The sequence below is a fragment of the Apteryx mantelli genome, chromosome 10 (genome assembly GCF_036417845.1).
Source record: "Apteryx mantelli isolate bAptMan1 chromosome 10, bAptMan1.hap1, whole genome shotgun sequence".
NCBI lineage: Eukaryota > Metazoa > Chordata > Aves > Apterygiformes > Apterygidae > Apteryx > Apteryx mantelli.
In genome coordinates this window covers 23,411,014-23,430,215 of record NC_089987.1, presented here as the reverse complement: position 1 = coordinate 23,430,215, position 19,202 = coordinate 23,411,014, and the positions used below count along the sequence as shown (strand labels likewise).

Genomic DNA, 19,202 nt, shown 5'->3' with positions numbered 1-19,202 from the left:
TTCCTCTCTTCAGTGAAAGCTTTTCGCCCATCAGGGGAAGTCTAACCACTCTAGACATAAACATAGTTGTGACTCCAAGTAACTGTGGTTAAAAGTGTCTTGGACTGCTATGCGGAAATCTCAGCACACTAATTCCATGTTATATGTTTAGAGCCACAGGACAAACATGGTAGATCTCATTCACAGCCTCTGTTTACCAGCATAACACAATTTTTTGCTCCTTACTGCTGCCCAGTGCACTTCTTCCAAAGAGTGCTTTAATGCAACGAAATGAAGACCTGAGATTCTCCAGCACCAACATTTCTAATAAGGTCCCAAATTGCTGTGTCCAACTACATGGAAGACTGTTTTGCAACCACCCCCAAGAGCAGAGACCCAACTGCATGGCATGTTACTGCACCTATACACCACAATTATTTTTAAAGTGTAAGGATATTTTAAACAGTTTTGACTCCTCATCAAATCTGTGTGGTCCCAGGAACTCCCTTCGCAAAGCAAGCTTTGCTCTGGACATCACCCTGCAGAGAGTGACAAAGAACAGCTGCTCCCAAGTCAGGGGGGCTTGTAGGTTGGGTTAGCTGTTACGCTCTGCTGATCCAGCAGTTCATTTCCGCGCAAAGGAATGATCATTTCTGTAACTCATCCACTTCCAGGACAACTTTAGTGCTGTGCCTGCTTGAAGGAAAAGGCCAACAGAGCAGCTAAAAAAAAAAAAGGGGGGGAGGGGGAGAGTTTGTTCGTTTGTTTTTTAAACCTGGCTCTTGACCAGCGCAGACATCACCAGTTGCCTATCACTGCTGACTCCAGGAGTCTTGCCTCATCGCAGAGCTGGAAGGGCCCCTCCTGCCCCACCAGTACCATTACAGAGAGCCACAGAGACATCTTACGTGGACTGGTAAAGCCCCTGCCCTATCGTGAGGTTTGCTCATGGGAACACTTATTTCCAGCAGTTTAGTTTTCTGCAACATTCACCTTCCAGCTTGGAGAGTCTGGTCTGTTAGGAGAGGAGGAAAGAGGTGAAGGGGTAAGAGGCATCTTACCAAAGTGACTCAAGCTCTGAGGTGTCAGCAACTCCACAGCACCCTTCTGTGCACAGGATGAGGAGCCACAAGAGCTCAGCAGCTCTCAGTCCCCATCAACTTGCCCCTGCTGCAGCCTCTTGCTTGGACAACGGCTGCAGAGCACCGACACGGCAATTCAAGTTCCTGTTATAGGTGAATCCAAGACAAACCTTGGGTTTTAAATCCCTCAAAGGAACGTATGTGCAGAGAAGAGAAGGAGCAGAAGCTTTAGATATACTGGGAAAATCTGGTATTTATATACGTGATAAAATATGCTATCTTTCTAGGCTCTTCAGGTAGCCGAAACCTTCAGATTCAAATTCTGCCCTCCTCCTCCTCCAAGTTAAAAGGCAGGAGCTAGACTTTCAAGCCAAAAGATGAGAATCTCAGCCTGAAGCAAAGTGCCAAAAATAACAGCAATGCCGGTACGGAGGGCGTCAGCACCTCATAAAGCCACTGTGCAAAACGGCAGCAAGGCCGCTGCAGCTGTCAGCCAGAGCCGGAGCAACCCCCTGGCGGGGCTCGCTGGGGAAGGGGCAGCACCGAAGCACTCGGAGCCAGGAAAAAGGTTGGACAGACAGGGAGAGGCAGCCAGAGCAAGGGTCGGAAACCCCCGAGACCGAGGCCACGTTTCTGAACCTGACAGGAAGACGCTTCGTTAGGGCCTAATTTCATCTACGTCAGCGTGGCGACGGACGCCACCCTCGCTTTGTTCCCAGGCACTGATCGTCACCAGAAGGCCGAGATGGAATTAGAGGCCGTAATTCAGTTACTCTGCCCGTCCAGCGAGGCAGACGCGCATGCAAGCTGTACTCCAAGTAACTTCAAAGAGATCGCGGGGCTGCTGCCGTCCTTAATGAGCTTGCTGGACGGCCTGGCTACTGTCAGGCCCTCGCGTGCAGAGCTCCTCTGCTGCGACGCTCCCACCTCAGCAGGAGCCAAAACCATGCCTGAACACGGCCAAGAGGAGCACAGTGTCCAAAGGCCACCTTTGGAAGACCTTTTTCTTTATACTGTACTTATTTCAAAGGCCTTTCGCATCAGCTAAGTAGAGAGGATACCCCTCTAACGCGAGGTTTCCATTCCTCCTTCCATAGCAACCACTCTCACCGGGGCAGGACATGCTTTCTTCCCCCTCGCAGTCCCTTCCACGTGTTTCTACCTTTTTCGAAGTGAGATAAAGATGTCCAGCTCAATCTCTGCCAGAAATCTATCCCCCCACCCCCCAAACACATACACACACTTCTCAAAAGACATGAGCGGAGAGATTCAGCAACTTTGGGAATGAAGGGGAGAAGGAGGGTAAGACACCTGAAGATAATCGCTGAAACATCAAAAGCAGCATCTCCATGGCCACCGAGGAAAAACACTCCAGCGAACCCCATCTCAACCAAACGCAGAGCTGCTTGCTGTTTGCAATTTTACTGCTAAGCGTCAGCAGCGCCCAGCTCGGACCAGGCTGCCTGTGCACGGCTTGGGTGCGATCCAGGGCAAAGGCCCCGCTGGCCTCCCTCGGGCACCTCCGAGCCGGGCAGCGGTATGGGAAACCCTGCTCCCTTCGGCAAGCTCCCTTGCCAAGTGGCTTTAAGGAACGCTGATGCAAGAACGCTCTCCCTAGCCCTATCCACTGGTCAGGACAGAATTTCCTACCGCTAAGTAAATAAGGATGAGGAGGGGAGAAATGCCACAGGTTAAAAAAAATCTTCAAGGAAAAGCTACCACCGGGAAGTTTCCCTCGGAGGGTAACGCTCGGGGAACAGAGGATTTCCCCAGTTCAAGTTTGCAGGAGAAAGCAGTGGCAGTCTCTGGCCTCCCCTCCACATGGCTTTCACCCTGCAACCTTGACTAAGCACGTGCCATCTCTTACCCACACACGTCATACCATGCCAGACAGAGCTCATCACTCCAGTTAAAACTGTAAATGCAATTTACTGTGCAGTAACACGTTATTGCCCCAAAACTGAATGCCGCTAACCGACTCCAAGCCCAAACTCTTGGATTACCCCATCTGTCAAGTCAAAAGCAGCGGTGCAAACCACCGCAACGCATGGCCAGTAATGCAAACCAGCTGACTCGAGCTACATGGTCACAACCACAGAAATTCTGCTGCTTTCCCTCCCACCCCCAGGCCCCGGGACTGCTGAAATCGCAGTCAATCTGCGGCATATCCTCCGAGCACCCAGGATTAAGTCTGGGTTGCTACAACTGTCTCTCACGGTCACCCGATCTGTCTCTCCAAGGGTGTTGACTCCAAACACACATGGATTAAATGCAAACTGCTGAAGCTATTATGGCCTCCAACCATCTGCCTCTCCCAGCAGGGATAGCTTCTAAGACACCGCCCCTTACAGCCTGAATATTTTAATAGCACCTATTTGGGGCTATTTTCTTATACCAAACTATGAACTGTGGCATTTCAGGTTATGCTGCATACACGGCTCAGTTCCCCCCTGCTCTGGAAGGGGGATTTCCAGCAGAGGAATGGAGTTGACACCTAGATGAAATTCGCTGCTTCCAAGTTTGACCAGCCTATATTTGCAAGGCAACATTTTATAAAGGCGCACACTCCAACTCAATCCGTTCCCACAGTAGAGGCATTTCAACGCTTTCTTTCCTGCTTGGCTTCTCCAGTGACCAGTACGAGTCAAACTCTCGCTGCAGCCTTTCCCTCAAGAGACAGAGTCCCTCTGCTCTATGCAAACACCTATTTCCATGAAATCTGTAGAAACTTGACAGCTTGGAGACTTCTGTCACATTTGGTTGAAATTGGCCAATGAGTGCAAAAATTACTGGGGGGGGGGAGTGGGAGAAGAGGCTGACAGACAGCAGGATTGCATAAGGCTCGTTTCCATAGGAAACCAGGCTAAAAGACATGTCTCAGTTTAACTGTGTCTACACTGGGAGGGGTTTAATTACTTCAACTGCAGCAGTACCCTCAGAGCAACATGACTGTCTAGCACAAGCCAGTCTTCCAGTTTCCTAGGTAATTGCTTCCTTTCTCAGGCAAACTAGACGTGAGGTGGCTGTGGACAGCGGAGACAAGACCTAGAGCTTATGGTGGTCCACTATGCTGAACACCCAGAGCAGAGGGACGAGGTGACCTCAAGCCACAGGAGGCTGGATGGTCCTTCCTGAACTCATGCAATTGTCACCAGCTGGTGACCTGTCACTGCAGGTCTCCCACCCTACTGGCTGAAAGGATCACATGAGGATTCTTCAATCTACTTCAAAGGCAGCTGGGACAGAACAGGCAATGAAAGTGGCCAGAGCTAACCCAACTGCTTTTGTCTGAAGAGATCAGGGAGCATTCGCACGGGGCCTTCTCTTGGCAGAGGTGACAAGTGGCATGTGATGAGCAGTTGCTTTGTACTCAGGTAGGTGCAGGCAAAAAACCTCTCTGTGACCAAGAGATCAGATCCCAGGTCATTATGTCAGAAATCGTGTAAACTTGTTAGCAGGGAAAGAGTCCAGCTGCAGCAAACACCAGCTGGGAGAATTAACATTGTTTGCTAAGATAAACCTTTAAATATAAGACTGCAACCATCACTTCCTGTCTGGAATGAATAGATGTCTGCCTGGTTAATCATATTTTTGCTTGGTTTCTAAAGCAAGGGAAACACACATTTGTCAGATTTTTCAGTTCCAGACTTCCCCAATAACCAGCGGACATATCACTTTATTCTTCTGTCTTTGCTTGAATTCAAGAACTTTGTTATTCAGAGTTTTCTGAATATTTCCACACTTACGGAAAAACTAAACAAAAAAAAGAACGGTGACCAGAAAAAGAAGCAAGATCCAAGTTAGATTCAAAGTGTAAAAATCATTTTACATTAGCCAAAAGCAGTTCATGAGGCAGCATGCACTTACTGGCCAGCTGAGGAGCACACACGATGCCCTGAAGGAGTCCCAGAAGGTGCTGGGTTTTGCCCAGCAGGTGCTCTGAAGAAGAACCCTAGTTAGTACAGCAGGGCAGAAGGTTTAGCAGTCAAAAGATACAAATCCCGAGGAAACTAATGCCGTTTGTCCCACCGCACGCAAAGCATATTTAAACAGAGAGGTCTATTCTTCACTCACCAAACCTCAATAGCCAAGAAACACCACAATCGTTCCAGTGAACAAGTAGGCAAATCTCGACATACAAAGTCCAAGACCAGAAAAAGACCTGACCAGCATCCACATAACAGGCTTTAAACATGTAAGCTGGCACTAAAAACTCATTTATCTCTAGCAAGTGTTATCGAAAGGGTCGTAATCATCTGCCTATAAAGCCTGATGCCAGTTGCTCAATAGAAAAACTGGCTTCAGAACAGCAGTGTTTATTTTGTCAGACATCAGCTGGGAAACCAAAGAATCATATTCAAAAGAGCCACAAAAAAAAAAATATTGATATATATATATATATATATATATATATATATCAATCAAGAAGCCCACTTGTGTTAGCAATTTGTCAGTTGTTTGCACCTTGCAGCTTCCATTATGGAAGCTGCAACCCTTCCTCTCCAGAGCTGCTCTTGAATTTTAGAAAAGAGAAAAAAAACTCACCCTGAAACTGCTAAAGCACTTTTGCTTTTTAATCCACTTTTTTGCTTTTTAATCCAAGTGAGGTATCAGGAAGCATTCTGAAGGCAGCATCTATTTTCTTCTGAACACCTTTTCTCCCCCCCACAGCACATCCCTGAAATAACCCCTTTCTGGAGCTACAGGACACAGGACTCGGCCCACAATACATCAAGACTTCTGCAGTCAACTAAAAGGGAGACACACAAGGACCAAATCCTGATTGCCCACCACCACCATAGCAGGGAATTGGAAACACTCGTTCAGATTCTGCCCTAGGCTAATGCAAACAGACAGACTACTGTAACTCACCCTCCTCCTCCTCACAAGAGTCACAATTTTATAACTCACCAATTCCTGGAAGGTAGGACACAACCCTTTGAGTTATGAGCTGCATCTCCAGACCTCTGCTAGACACCCTGTACCGTTTCAGTTGATCTCAGCTCCAAACAAGCGAACTGTGCCAAGCTCAGTGTGGGCAACAGATGTTTAAAAGAGAAGAGCTGGGCACCCAGCTCTCTTGCAAAAGGGCTCATTTCAGTCCTGCTAGAGGAGGAAGTGGGCCAGGGAGAGCTGATTCAGTGAGCGCAAACGCAGGAGTAGCAGAAAACACAGAACTACCAGGAGCAGACATTGAACAGCGTTGGCGGAAGGTCAACCGCTTTGGTGGAAAGTCAGTGATGCAGTCAAAAGCTCCAGCCCTGAGGGACCAACATCGTCCGATCCTATTTCCCTGCGCAGTCCCTTCTTCATACCAAGAGAGTCATTTCAAACCCCTTTCCCCACGCACCCTTAGGGCATGCCTATATATGACAGCTCTAATAGAGACAGCAGAAGAATTACTGGAGCTGCAGGGCTATCCCCCAAACTGATCCCTAGCTCCCAGGGGGATCATTCGGAGTGCGACACTGAAAGGACCATGTAGCAGCCCCTAGTCAGGGCAGTGGCTCTGGAGGGTTTATACAACCCAGAAGGGGGAACAGGGGAAAAAAAAAAAAAACAAACAAGAATGCACTTGTGAAACCAAGTACACGGTTGAAAGTTCCAGTTCATGGACTCAGCACAGAGGGACAAAAGCCACCAAAGGAGAAAGGGGCTATTTCATCATTGCTGCAGAATCTCTGTTTCGCTGGTCCCTCTCCTTATAACTGCACTCTTTCCCTAACTTCTGCTTGTGTGTTTTGCCTATTCAGATAGTAGCTATACAAGGGAACAGAACAGTCTCTTTATGGGGTGGTTTAATGCTCTACAGGCAAACAGACTGTACATAGACACACGTATGAGGAAAGCAGGAAGGCTCCTGCACAGAGTTGACAATATTGATGCTATAAACTCTGCCTTGGGCAGACACTCAGATGGGTGGTAAATGCTACAATAGAACAGGCTGTGAAGGACACTGCAGTAGAGCTGAAGCTCACCGACAGCCATAACTGTAGGTAACTTTAACAAAAAGAGTCACCCACAGGAATTACGAGCAATGTGAAAAGTTTATCTTTTAGAGCAGCAACTTGCAATGCTGTTCACATCCCCCAGGAACGTGGTTTTTTCCTCCAGTATGGAGGTACACAAGGAGACTGCAGACACTTTGGAGCTACATTAGCTGGTAACAGAAATGAGAAGTTCATCAAAGAGACAGCGCAAAGGCTGCAGACCAAACTCAGTGGTCCACCAAAAAAAAAAACCTAACCTCTTGTGGTTGCAATAAGAAAGACCAAAGTTGCGCTGTAGATAGCTGCACTGGACGTCAACAATACATAACTCACTGGAAACAAACATCTTAAACTTCGCTTGTACGTGCAGAAGAATATCGGATCTCATTCTGTGAGCTGAATATTGGCATCAAATTGAAGCACAACACAGAAGCACAGGCACGACATGTTCACACGTTCCCTGCTCCTGGCTTGGCCCTCCCCTAAGCATGGAGGAAGCATGTCCACAGCTGCACTGAAGTCAGCCAGATCAAAAAGCCCACAAGAGCCTCACACACCAGCTGGGGACTGCAGGAACACAGCTGCTGATCGACTCCATGCCCTACACCTGAGATGGGCAGGAAGGACAGCACAGAGCTGAGCACTCCACTACATACCGAGGATGACTTCAGCTCCATGGCTCTTGTTTTGCTGAATTTTTACTCCCTGAACATGCCAAAGAGCTGGCGAGTTGCCCTCTGCCTCACTTCTAGAGATAAAAGCTTTTGGAGAATGCTGGCAGAGGGTGTCTGTGGGGCAAGCCAGGGCTCCTGCCTTGCCTTTGCAAACACTGTCCCACACAGAGCACCCTGGTGTCTAGCTGCAGTGCTATGCTAAGGAACTTGCTTGCTTCATTTGCTTTTAAAGTAGAACTGCAAAAGTTTCCTGAAGACAGCGACATTAAGAGCATCACAGTTCCAACCTGGTCCTGCACATGGGGTAGCAGAACAGGAAGGCACTGTTCTGTACTGGAATAGTCAGGGGAGTGAGACATCTTGCTTTATGCAAGCCCAAATGGCCTGGGGCATTCTGATACCAATCAGAAATCAGAGCCATTAGCTCCTCGGCCTTGTCCAATGTTAAGAGTCACGGGGTACTTAAAGGAGGCAAGTGGCTGCTTGAAGAGGAAGGGCAGTTATCTTGTTCATGCAGCACCAGACTGGGACCTTTGCTCTAGTCTTGACTTTGTTGAGGCTAAGGGACTTGCCCAAAGTCACACAGGAAATCTCTGTGGCTCAGTTCTGCATCTGAGACAGGGTGATAAAGTTTCCTGACCTCTCTGGAGGAGGGTGCAAGATGATCAGGTACCACAGTACCAAAGAAAGGGGGAAAAAAGGCAGGGGAAAGTACCTGCTACAATACTAACTTGAGCTCAGTAAGGATAAGCTCCGTTGAAGAGCAAGGCTGGGAAGAGATCTCAGTCACCTAACGAGAGGCACAGATATTAAGACAGTGACTCTTGCTAAAGATCATTCTAATGCATAACTTAAATTCTCCTCTCAAGAGACGGCACAGAGAAAGGAGTGACTGTGCTAAACAGCAGCATCCATCACCCAGCAATTTTTCCCTTTCTCCCACCCCCACAGCCACACAAAAACCTGACGACTTTTGGTCACGTTTCCCACCTCATAGAATCCAACTTGAATTAAGAGAAACAGAGAGGCCCGGCCTATTTGTTAAGGCTCCACTGTAAATACGTGTAATTACATTTGCAATTAAGTTTGAGTCTAGCTACAGGAAACCAGAGGCACTTTCCACAGATCAGAGAGTGATGTTATTGCCACACTTCGCAGGTTTTCATAACGTATACAACATGATGTTCTGAAACTCGCTTTTCACTGACCCACTTTCCACTGAGAAGAAAGTTCATCTTTATTTATCTGGACTTTCTGCTTTTCCTTGCTCACTTGCAGGAATGCTGTCTGCATGTTAATGCAAGTAGGGGGAAGCCAGGGGAACTGGTAGCAATGCCATCTACCTCAAATCTGGGACAATCCAGTCCCCTGCTTGCAGGGCGTTACGGCAACACATTCAGGCCCCAAGGAGAAGGAGCACCCAGCTTCCCTCAGATGACTCTTGCCAGCTGACTCACAGTTCAGTGCTGACAGGCTCCCTAAAGACGACAGAGTTCAGCTGCCACAGCGAGAGGAGCATTGCTCCAGGGGAGGCTCTTTAGGCTAGGAACAGGCAAGGAAGAAGATTTCCCCAAGACTTTCTCTGCAGTCTCGCGGCCTAGTGGCACCTTTTAATGTGGGGCAAGACCTGCAGTCTCAACAAACCGCAGCAGTCCTGGAGAGACCAGGGGGGCTCCAGAGCAGCACACAGAAGCGCACGGTTTCCTCAGCTTAACCACAAGCCATCTTGTAACTCACCACTCTACACCGGCTACCTCTGACTACTCTCTCTCCAAACAGAAACTCCCGCCTGCCCCTGCTTAAAAAACAAACCAAACCAACCCACCCCACACCACCCTAGGTAAAACGTCCAAAAGAGGGGGAGGCCTGAGCAGCACGCCAGAAGAACTTGGAGAGGACACAGAAGCCTCACTGCTCTGCCCTCATGCTGGGACTTGGCCACAGGGCTCTCCTCAACGGCTCACCTAGCCACCACCTTGGCCAGAGTCAAGGCAGGGATACGATTAACTCTTTCTCTGATGGGAAGTCACACCTTGCCTAGGAGCTGGGGCTGGACAGGCGATAACAAGTTCTCTGGGAAGCCAAGGAGGATCCCAAGGAAGCAGGAGCAGTGGATGAGCGGGGAAAGGAGCAAAGACAAAACTAGCCAGCTAGCTACACTATCAGATTATATCTAGCGAACGCATCCCAGCCTTAAGGCTATGACCCCGCGTAGAGACCCATATCCTAGGTAGTTCCCAGCCTTAGTGGCTGCAAGGACAAGTTTCCAAGCTCTGAACCCTCCTGCATGCTGCAGATCAACACGTGTCCAAATTCTTAGTACGCCCGTGATCAGAAACTAGCTCCCACATGCTCTTGAGGAACGAGTAAGAAGCGTTGCCGGTTCTGCAAACAGCAGCCACAAGCATCAGCCAAACCAAAGCCAAAAGCACCTCGGTTCCAACCTTTTGGTTTCTGTTTCTCGACACCCCCCCCATCCCCACCCCCAGGTCACCACCACCACAGACTTCTGTGAACACGGCTACCACGCCTCTCCGTAAGCACGCTGCTTCGCCGTCAAGCACGGTAAGGTGTGCCCTACAGAGACTAATCCAGTGCATTTAGCTGTCCCAAACTACAACCGGTTACTTTTGCAAGAAGGTCCCCACACCCCAACCTCGCTACGATCAACACAACCAGAATATGTCACCAACGCTGCTAAACATCAGATGGTCTCCTTCAGCCTCTTCAAGTTTCCATAGTATTTTTGACCTGACCATGGTGAAGTTCTCCTCCATGTAACCGATCCTTTAAAAGGCCGCATCTAAAGTTTTGTTTGCTTTACTAAATCCTGACCGCCGAGCATCCCGTGGCCTGATCCCTGAAAAGGCTGCGTGCCAGCTGTCTAAAGGTTAACGAAAGGATTCCCCCTCCGGGCTTCGTACTCCTGTTGACACGGCAGTCCTCGGGCCGCTTCAGACAGGCATTGCCAGCTACCATTTACCAAACGCAGGCAGCACATGCAACACTGCTCAAACGTCAGGACTCACAGCACTCCTCCCCCCGAGGAGCCCTCGGCCTGGAGCAGGCTCCAGCTACTCTGGACAGAAGGGGTGGAGACATCAAAACATCACTACAGCACACAGGAGCCTAAATCCATTTCCCCAAACATGGTCCCGCACCCAAATGTCCATAGAGCAAAAAACAAGAGTTTGGGGGGCACAGGACGAGATCTAACAGTCTTTTGGCCCTAGCGCAGCTTCTTTCCCGCTAGTTCCCAGCTCAAAAACGAAACGAGGGCCACTGCCACCGCAAGCCCCTGCGGCCATCACCGGGACACTCACCTTGAGGATCTTCACAACGACCCTCTCGTTGTTGGTGATGTTGATGGCCTCGAAGACCTCGCTGTACTTCCCCCGGCCGAGCTTGCGAACCAGCTGGTAGTCGTCCTGATTGCTGCAGGCCCCAAAACACAGACAGAGGAGAACGGAGGGAGAGGAAAATAACTGAGAGGGCACCGGGCTGCGATGGGGGCGGGGGGGGAGGGGGGGCTCCCCTCCCGCCGGCCCTTCCCGCAGCCGCCCGCCCGCTTCCCCGCGGGGAAGGACCCACGGGCACCCCGAGAAGCGACGCCGGGGGGGGGGGGGGGCAGGGGCCTCCCCTCGGGCAGCGGCCTGCGGGGCGGCCGGGGGCGGCGGCCGCCCGGGGAAGGGGGGTCCCCGCGGGGCGCTTTACCCCCAGCTCGGGACGTGCGCCTCGTAGTCCCAGTACTCGCGGCTCCTCAGGCTGTTCACCTCGGCGTACACCCGCGCCCGGCTGCCGGCGGCCGGGCCGGGCATGGCGGCGCCGGGCGGCGGCGGCTGCAGGAGGAGGAGGAGGGCGCGGGGCCGGCGCGGGAGGCCGGCGAGGCGGGGCGCGGCGCGCAGGAGGGCGGCGGCGGGCGGCGGCAGGGCCAGGCCGGGCGGGCGGGCGGGCGGGGGCCGGCCCCGGGGGCGGGCGCGGGGCCCGCGCGGAGCTGTGCCGAGGCCCGAGGCCGCTGCCCGGTGCCCGGCGGCGGCGGCGGCGCTGCAGCCTGGGCCGGCCCCGAGCGCGGCGCAGCCAACCCGGAAAAGGCGCCGATGCGGCCGCGCCGCCGCCGCGCCGCCCGCCGCGAGAGGCGGCCGCCCGCCGCGCCGCCCCGCCGCCCGCCGCGCAGCGCCCCCCGGCGGCGCGGAGGACGCGCCGCGCCCCGCCCGCCCGCCCGCCACCAACGGCCGCCGCCGCCGCCGCCGCCGGGCCCCCCCTCGCCCCCGCCCCTCGCCGGCCCGGCCCTGCCCGGCGCCCCCGGCTGCCGGCACCCCATCACCCCCTGTCAGCCCCGGCACCCCCCGCACAGCCCCCCCACCCCCGGCACCCCCTCACCCCCTGTCACCCCCTGTCACCTCCTGCACAGCCCCGGCCCCCCATCACCCCCTGCCACACCCCTCACAGTCCCGGCACCCCCCGCACAGCTAGAGCACCCCATCAGCCCCTCACCCCCCGCACAGCTCCTGTCACCCCCTGCACAGCCGCCTCACCCCCGGCCCCCCATCACCCCTTGTCACCCCCTTCAAGTTCCAGCACCCCCCGCACAGCCCCGTCACCCCCTTCACCCCCGCACAGCTCGAGCACCCCATCACCCCCTGTCACCCCCCGTGCAGCCCCCTCACCTCCGTCACCCCATCACTCCCTGTCACCCCCCAGCACAGCCCCTGTCACCCCCTGCCACCCTGTCTCTCCCTGCCACCCTCCGTTAGAGTCCCTCTCCCCCCATCACCACTCATCACAGGCCCTGTCACACCCTGTCACACCCCTGCCACAGCCCCTGTCTCCCCATCATCTCCTGTCAGAGCCCCCTTCAGCGCCTGCCACCCCCATCACTCCCTGTCACAGCCGTCACAGCCTTGTCACACTCTGTCACTCCATCACCCCGTCACAGCCCCTGTCAAACACTGTCACCCCCATCATCCCGTCACTCCCATCACAGCCCGTCACCCCTTTTTGCCCCCTTCAACCCTTGCCACACCCCCATCACAGTCCCCGTCACAACCCCTCTTGCACCCTGTCACCCCCATCTCCCCTGTCACCCCGTCACAATCCCCTTTCAGCCCTATCAACCCCTTACACCTTGTCACAGCCCTGTCACACCCTGTCACCCATCACATGCCCCTGTCGCACACCTCGTCACCCATGTCGGCCCCGTCACCCCATCACACCCTACCAGCCCCTGTCACCATCTCACACCCCACATGCCCCATGGCCACACCCACCTACAGCCCCCCACCCTGCTGCCTTAGCCCCCAGTGCACCCCAGCCCCCAGGGACCCCCAGAAGCCAGGACACCCTCAGCCTCCAGTGACCCCCAGACTCCTGAGCACCCCCAGCCCCTGGGGCATTCCCAGGCCCCCCCAGCCCCAGGGTCCTTCAACCTCCAGCACTTTTCCCAGGCCCTGCTGCCCCTGCCCTGTCACCCGCAGGTGCCCATGGCCCAGCCCTGCCAGTGGTCCCCACCCCGAGAGCCCCCCAGCCCAGCCACCCCGGGGCCCCTGAGACCTCCCACCCCTTCCGCCTCCCAGCTCCGGGTTAACCCCGCGCACCCACTCGCCTGCCCCAGGCTGGGACCGACCCCTGCGTGTGTCCCCCTGCCCTGGGCTCCTCAGTGGCAAGGGGGTCCTGCTCCCGGCCATCCCTTGGGGAGGGGACCACGACAGAAAGCTCGAGCCGGCGTCGGAAAACGCAGGCGTGAGGAGGCAGTGGCCCCTCCACGCATCTCAGAGGAGGGGAAGCAAGGGTCGTTACTTAGCTTAATTATTACTACAAATACGGGGACCCTCAGCAGCCACCTCTGCTTCCGCTCCTGCGGCTCGCTTCGCCGTGAGCCGTAAAGCTGTGGCTTCTTCGCGGCGCTAATTCGCCTCCCCGAAACGCAGCAAGGCCAGCTGGCTGTGCTTTGACACGAGCATCGGGTGTAGCCGGGCTTACCCCTCCCGAACCAGGGCACGAGGTTTTGGAGGGCCCCCGTGGGTGACGGTGGGCGGGAGCAGGGCTGTAGCCCCACCAGGAAGGCACACTCTGCCATGTTCTGGGCTTTCCTTTGACCAGGGCTCATGTCCTTGGTCTTCTCCAGAACAAACTGACCAAAATAACCCTGTGTCACCTGTCAGTCTCTTTGGCATTGCTTAGGAGATTTTCCGGGTGATATTTGAAACACCCTCACCCAGGAGCTTATGGAGCGTGATTATCTTCAGGGCAAGAGGCAAGGATTGCTCCTTTCTATTCCTAACTCTCTCCACCACTTTCTAATCCCTGCTTTTCCTTGACCACCAAAGAGTTTCTCAGGATTACCTCTTTCAAAGGCTCTTTGAAAATCCAGGACAAAATCTCTCAACTGGTTCTCCTATTTTATTGGCCTGAGGAGAGAATTTGGATAGATTAAAGGCTCTGCTTTCCTCTCTGCATTGCAGGAGACACATTGATTTGTCCCCATCTTCTTCTAGCGCTTCATCAGTCTCTTTTTAATGATTGCTTCACTCCCTTCTTCTGCTGCCAAAGGGAGGTTAATTGGTCTGCAGGCCCCGGGATCACCCTAAGGCCTTTTTCAGGAGGGATACAGCACTGACTACATTGCGGTTCCTCGGTGCGGTGTTTTGTCCAAATGAGAGTGCAGGTTTTTCTTCACAGCTCAGCCACTTGGGCATGGAAAGGAGTTGCCTTTGGAAGCAAGGGATTTATTCCAGTGCTCTGCCACCTCGGGCTCTGACACAGCTTTGTTTTCTCACTCGAGAAAAATCATGAGAAAGTATCACGCAACAGGGTTAAGGATGGTATGGTAAAACCTAGTTCGCTTGGTAGGCCTTGCTGTCTTCTGAGGTTGATAAGGCTCTAGGAGGAAAAAGAGAGATTGCACAGCTAATGAGCTGGAAAGGGGACACCAGTGGGTTAACCTCCAGATTCCCGAGCGACCCTATGGGCATGCTGAGGTTAAAGGGATTTGAACGCTTGCATTAACTCGCCAAACTGGAGACGGAGGCTATGGCATCACCATCGTTAACACCAGGTTCATGCGCTGCTGGCTTGCCCAGCTGCCTGCAACAGCGCTATTGTGGCTCTTTGGTATCTCAGCCCTGCTTCCCTCACCCAGATCCCTACCCTGGTCGTAGTCTTTCATTTCCACAAAGCTGATAGAGGAGTTTGTCCAAGCAGTCAGTTGCTTCCAGACCACTCTTCCAAATGGAGACTTGGTAGGACCAGTAAGAGTCACATTAGCCCAGCAGGAAGGCTGGACACATCACATATGTGGACCCTTAGTCACAGCTAGGCAAGAATGACCCAGGACTTGAATCTAAACTGGAGCTGGTCCCTAACCTGCTGTTAGGCATGGTAAGAGGAGAAAGTATGAGAAGATCCATCCCTTCGAGCTGTCTCCTGAGAGCAGGGATGTCAGTGCATGGCTTCCAGGCGCACGTTCGTCTCCCTTGTGCTTGGTGAGTCATGGTGGGGAGCTGCGAATTCCAGCTTTTCTCCAAGGTCCTTGCCTCGTTGCTGGATGCATTCAGGTCTCAGTGCCAGCCTCCAGCTAACAAGGCGAGGAGAGTCCCGTGGATTGATCAGCACAGCAGATACTATCTCCGCAGATTTAATGAGACGGTGACACAGCAGCCAGGTTGGAGCAGCAGATCAGCATCCCTGCCCTTGTCATGGGACCACAAGTCTGGCTTCGGGGCAAGCAGAAGAAGGTTTTAAAACTGTTCCGGGAGATAATTCCCATCTGCCAGAATTTGGTGGGGTCTCAGCACAAGAGTGAATAGGGAGAGAGATGTCATCGGCCTCGTGGGGAGCCTGGGGGGAAAGTTTCAGGGATCAGGACAGTGCCAGCGAGGAGCTCGTGCTCCCAGGCCCACGTGGGACAGATGAGTCAGGCCAGCTGCTGCGGAGAAAAGAGGAGAGAAACCAAAAAGGACAGGGGCGGGCGAAGCGGGGCAGAAAATGAGCATGCGAGCCGTGTCGAGAGCCTTCCTGCTTCTGAAAGGCTAAACTAGTAGTTGTCTGGCAGTTCTTCCAGCCCCCCAGCAGCTGGGCGAGGAGAGGGGCCGGGCAGGCAGTTTCTGTGATGGAAAAGAGTAATTTGCAGGCACTTCAAACCAGCTCTTCAGGAGGCAGGTTGTCTCGGGCAGGAGGCAAGGGGTGTCAAGCCCAGCGAGCTGCCCGGCTTTGCCCTTGGTGCCTCTTGCCTCTGGATCAACCTGCTGCCACCACCCCAGAGCCAGCGGCATTTTCACGCTGCTCTCAGGAGGGGTATATGGGGGGGAGGGGGGGCCAAGGAGGAGCACATCAAGGAAGCCCCGGCCCCAGAGGAAAGGTGATTGAGGGGGAGATGTCAGCTCTTGGAGCTTCCCCCGCACGGCTGCTCCTCAGCGTTTTCACGCACCGAGAGGGACCTGCTCTCGCACACTGAAGCCCTTCTGGAGAAGCTCTGCTTCTTCTGCCTAGTGCTGGCATTTTGGAGTGTTACAGACTCACAGATGAGCCTTTGCGCTTGCCCCAGCAATGCTATATTTTTATCCGCTGAAGGGAGAAGAACTCGTTGGTGCTTTGCTTCAAGCAGTGCAGGAAGGCCAGCAGAAGCGGTGGGAGAAAAAAAAACACGGAAATGCCAGCCTGAGCTGGGTTACTGTCACCAGGGGACAAGGGGGGTTGTGGACCACCAGCCATGCACCGAGGGGTATCAGGGTTATAGCCCAAGCTCAGGGATGACAGCACCAGAGGGGACTCACTGCGGGTGACAGTACGGATCACAGCCAGGGAGAACAGAGCTGGCCAGAGAGCAGAGGATGAAGCATCACTGGTTTGCGAGAGTAGCTGGGGCTGCTGGAGGAGAAGGAATAGTGGCCTTTTTAGCCTAATGACCTACAGAAATGGAGCTCATGGCATTGCACCACCTCCGCCACCCATCAGTCCCCCTTAAAAAATCAGAGCAGGTCTAATTGCCAGCCAAGACTAAGCTGACATTTGGCTGATCAGATAGAGGAGCAGGATTCAAAAAGGCATTACATTTCTCCAAATTTTGCAGAAAGAAGAGGTGGGGAGAAAGAAGACACACTAGCTCGTGCCCCTTCTGCCCCAGGAGCGGGCCAGAGCGGGAGGGCAGCCACGCGCTGGGATGCAGGGATTGCCGCAGGGAGGCACGCTTCGTGGGCGCCGCCGGCCCCACTGGTGCGGGGCGCTGGCCTGGCGTTTTGAGCATGGGTTGGGGCATGGCTTGCTTCGTCTTACAGCAGCACCGTTCCCGGCGAGTCCTCAGGCAAATCTCAACTGCTATTTTTAATGTTGCTGCTGCTCTTGCCGAACGTATGCCATATGTTCAGTGCTGGCAACCAACTTCTCAAGTGCTGGGCTGACTTAGGCTGGCGCTGAACACGGCTTGTAATATCACAGAGGAATTAATGCTAGCTCGGGATTGCATTCCTGCCCATCACTATGCTGCCTGAATAGCAGTGTCAATGGTATCACAGTGGCCTTTTCAACACCTCAGGAAGGCCAAAGGCAAAGGTGGTTTAAAGCCGGAGCCCTCACCTGAGACCATCCAAATGTCAGCTCAGTCTTGGCTGGAAATTAGACCTGCTTGAGGCTGCTCTGTTTTATGCTGGCTGCCAAGGGACCTTTCCAGCCATCAGGTCACAGGGCCACCACAGGCGTGCTTCCTTTTCTGCAGACACACTTTCCTGCCTGGAGTCAAAGACAAGGCGACGTTTTCATACTTCATAAAGATTTTGTATTTCTTCATACTGCCAGTAATGGGGAAAGCAGCACTTGGAGATGAGGATATAAGCCTTAGCCTGTGTTCCCTTATGGAAACACATATAAGAGAGATGATTTTCTTTTCCTTTGAGTGCTAAGAAAGGAAAAGTTTCAATTCATCAGGCTAAAACTGACATGGGTACCGGACTTTGAGGTTACAGTGGAGGTAACCACTCATTTCCAGCTCATTTCCAGTCTCACTGAGAAGATAAGCACAGAGTCAACCATGCATGGCAAAAGCCAGTGAACTTTCCAGGTGCCTGGAAGTGAATTACCAGGAAACCAAACAGGACTCTATAATTTTATACTTTGGGTTCTGACAGTAAACAGTCCAGGCAAGACTTTCACAGGATTTTTGGAAAGCTAGGTGGATGGGTTCAAACTGCTTGCTCTCCCAGGGCACCCAGCATCGGAGAGAAAAGGCAAGTCAGCACCCACTTCTATAAGGTCTGTCTTAGCAAAGTGAGTGGAAAGTCACCTATACCTTGGGGAAGTCTGGCACAGCCAGAGGACAACTTAGCAGCCTCTTGTTACCAGGATTACAGACTGAAAATGAAAATCATCTACCAGTGGCAGTACGTGGTGGAATAAGACTCAGAGAAGATGCAGAAGTGCATCAGCTTTCTTTCAGAGTAAAGGTCCTTAGAGAAATTAGAATTTATGACAGTATATGCAAGGGGGTTGAGTCATAGGTTTAAAACAACGCCATGATACCAGCACGTACATATGGCTTTTTCTCAGAGCGAGAAGGACAAAGCCGTGCCAGTACACAGCTGAGAAGTTCATCTGTCCCAGTAAAATCTACACGGGAGCATGTTAAAATCCAGATCCAAACACTCGCAAGTCATGGGGAAGTTTGAATCCACATCCAGGCCCAAGCTCTGAAAGCTCAGGTGCCCATTGCCTGCCACCAGCAGCCAGGGCGCCCTGCAGCCAGCTGTGGTGGGACACAGACCTACTTGCATGCTCCGTGGGGAGGGAGACGGCATCCGAGGCGCCTCCCTCTGCACGAAACCAAAGACACGGTGCAGGGATGCGTACAAAGCTGCTCTGCTTGCACCTGGCCATTTGAGCAATGGCTAATTACGGCAATCTGCATACGCACTCCCTGCTCTGCCTGTACGAGCTGGGGAGCGAAGCAGATGTGCCGGTCCTGCAATCACATACCTACCCTAAGGAAGAATAAGACCCCCGAAAGGCCCACGTTTTACAGTGTGCTGCCATTTGGGCATGCGTGCTCGAAGGTCAAGTCGGCCACCCTTTTTCTGTTTTTTTTTTTTCCCCAGCGGACTACACCGGCTTGTCAGCAGTCACCCGTTTCATCACAGGTGACATGCTCCTGAGAGTTTTCCAGTGGGACACAAGCAGGTTACAAAACCGGCTTGCCGGGCTCATTTCTGGCAGGAAACCCGCCTGGAGTCTGGCCAGCTCCTCCAGCTGACTCCTTGGCTGCCCGGCTGCAGGTCTGTCCCAAAAGCAGGAACCCAAGGCTTCCTGGCTCCCGAGACAGCTGGTTCCTGGCATTGCCGAGTCTTAACGTTGCCTGACACTTCCCACAATAAAAGCCCTGTTTGTAGTTGCTTTGAAGTTTGTCAAGCTTTACCTACTTTCTCCGAAATGTTATCGAACTATTTTTATTGTTAGCGCTATTTTCAGATCCAGCCAAAAAAGTTCAGCTGTTT

At 53.2% G+C, this 19,202-nt stretch overlaps 1 protein-coding gene across 4 annotated transcripts in view; it reads right to left on the bottom strand.

Moving 5' to 3' along the window:
* Nucleotides 1-11,613, bottom strand: part of CSNK2A2 (casein kinase 2 alpha 2) — a 29,146-nt gene extending 17,533 nt beyond the window's left edge. For 2 of the 4 annotated variants that reach the window (XM_067302727.1, XM_067302726.1), the window contains exons 1-2: nucleotides 11,440-11,612; nucleotides 11,049-11,160 (exon numbers count right to left, since the gene is read on the bottom strand). In XM_067302727.1, coding sequence (XP_067158828.1) covers nucleotides 11,049-11,160; nucleotides 11,440-11,543 — 216 coding nt within the window. In that variant the 5' untranslated portion in view covers nucleotides 11,544-11,612. Of the gene's footprint in view, nucleotides 1-11,048; nucleotides 11,161-11,439 lie in introns of all 4 variants that reach the window. The other 2 variants (XM_067302729.1, XM_067302728.1) reach the window with 2 other exon arrangements.
* Between the last annotated feature and the right edge of the window lie 7,589 nt (nucleotides 11,614-19,202).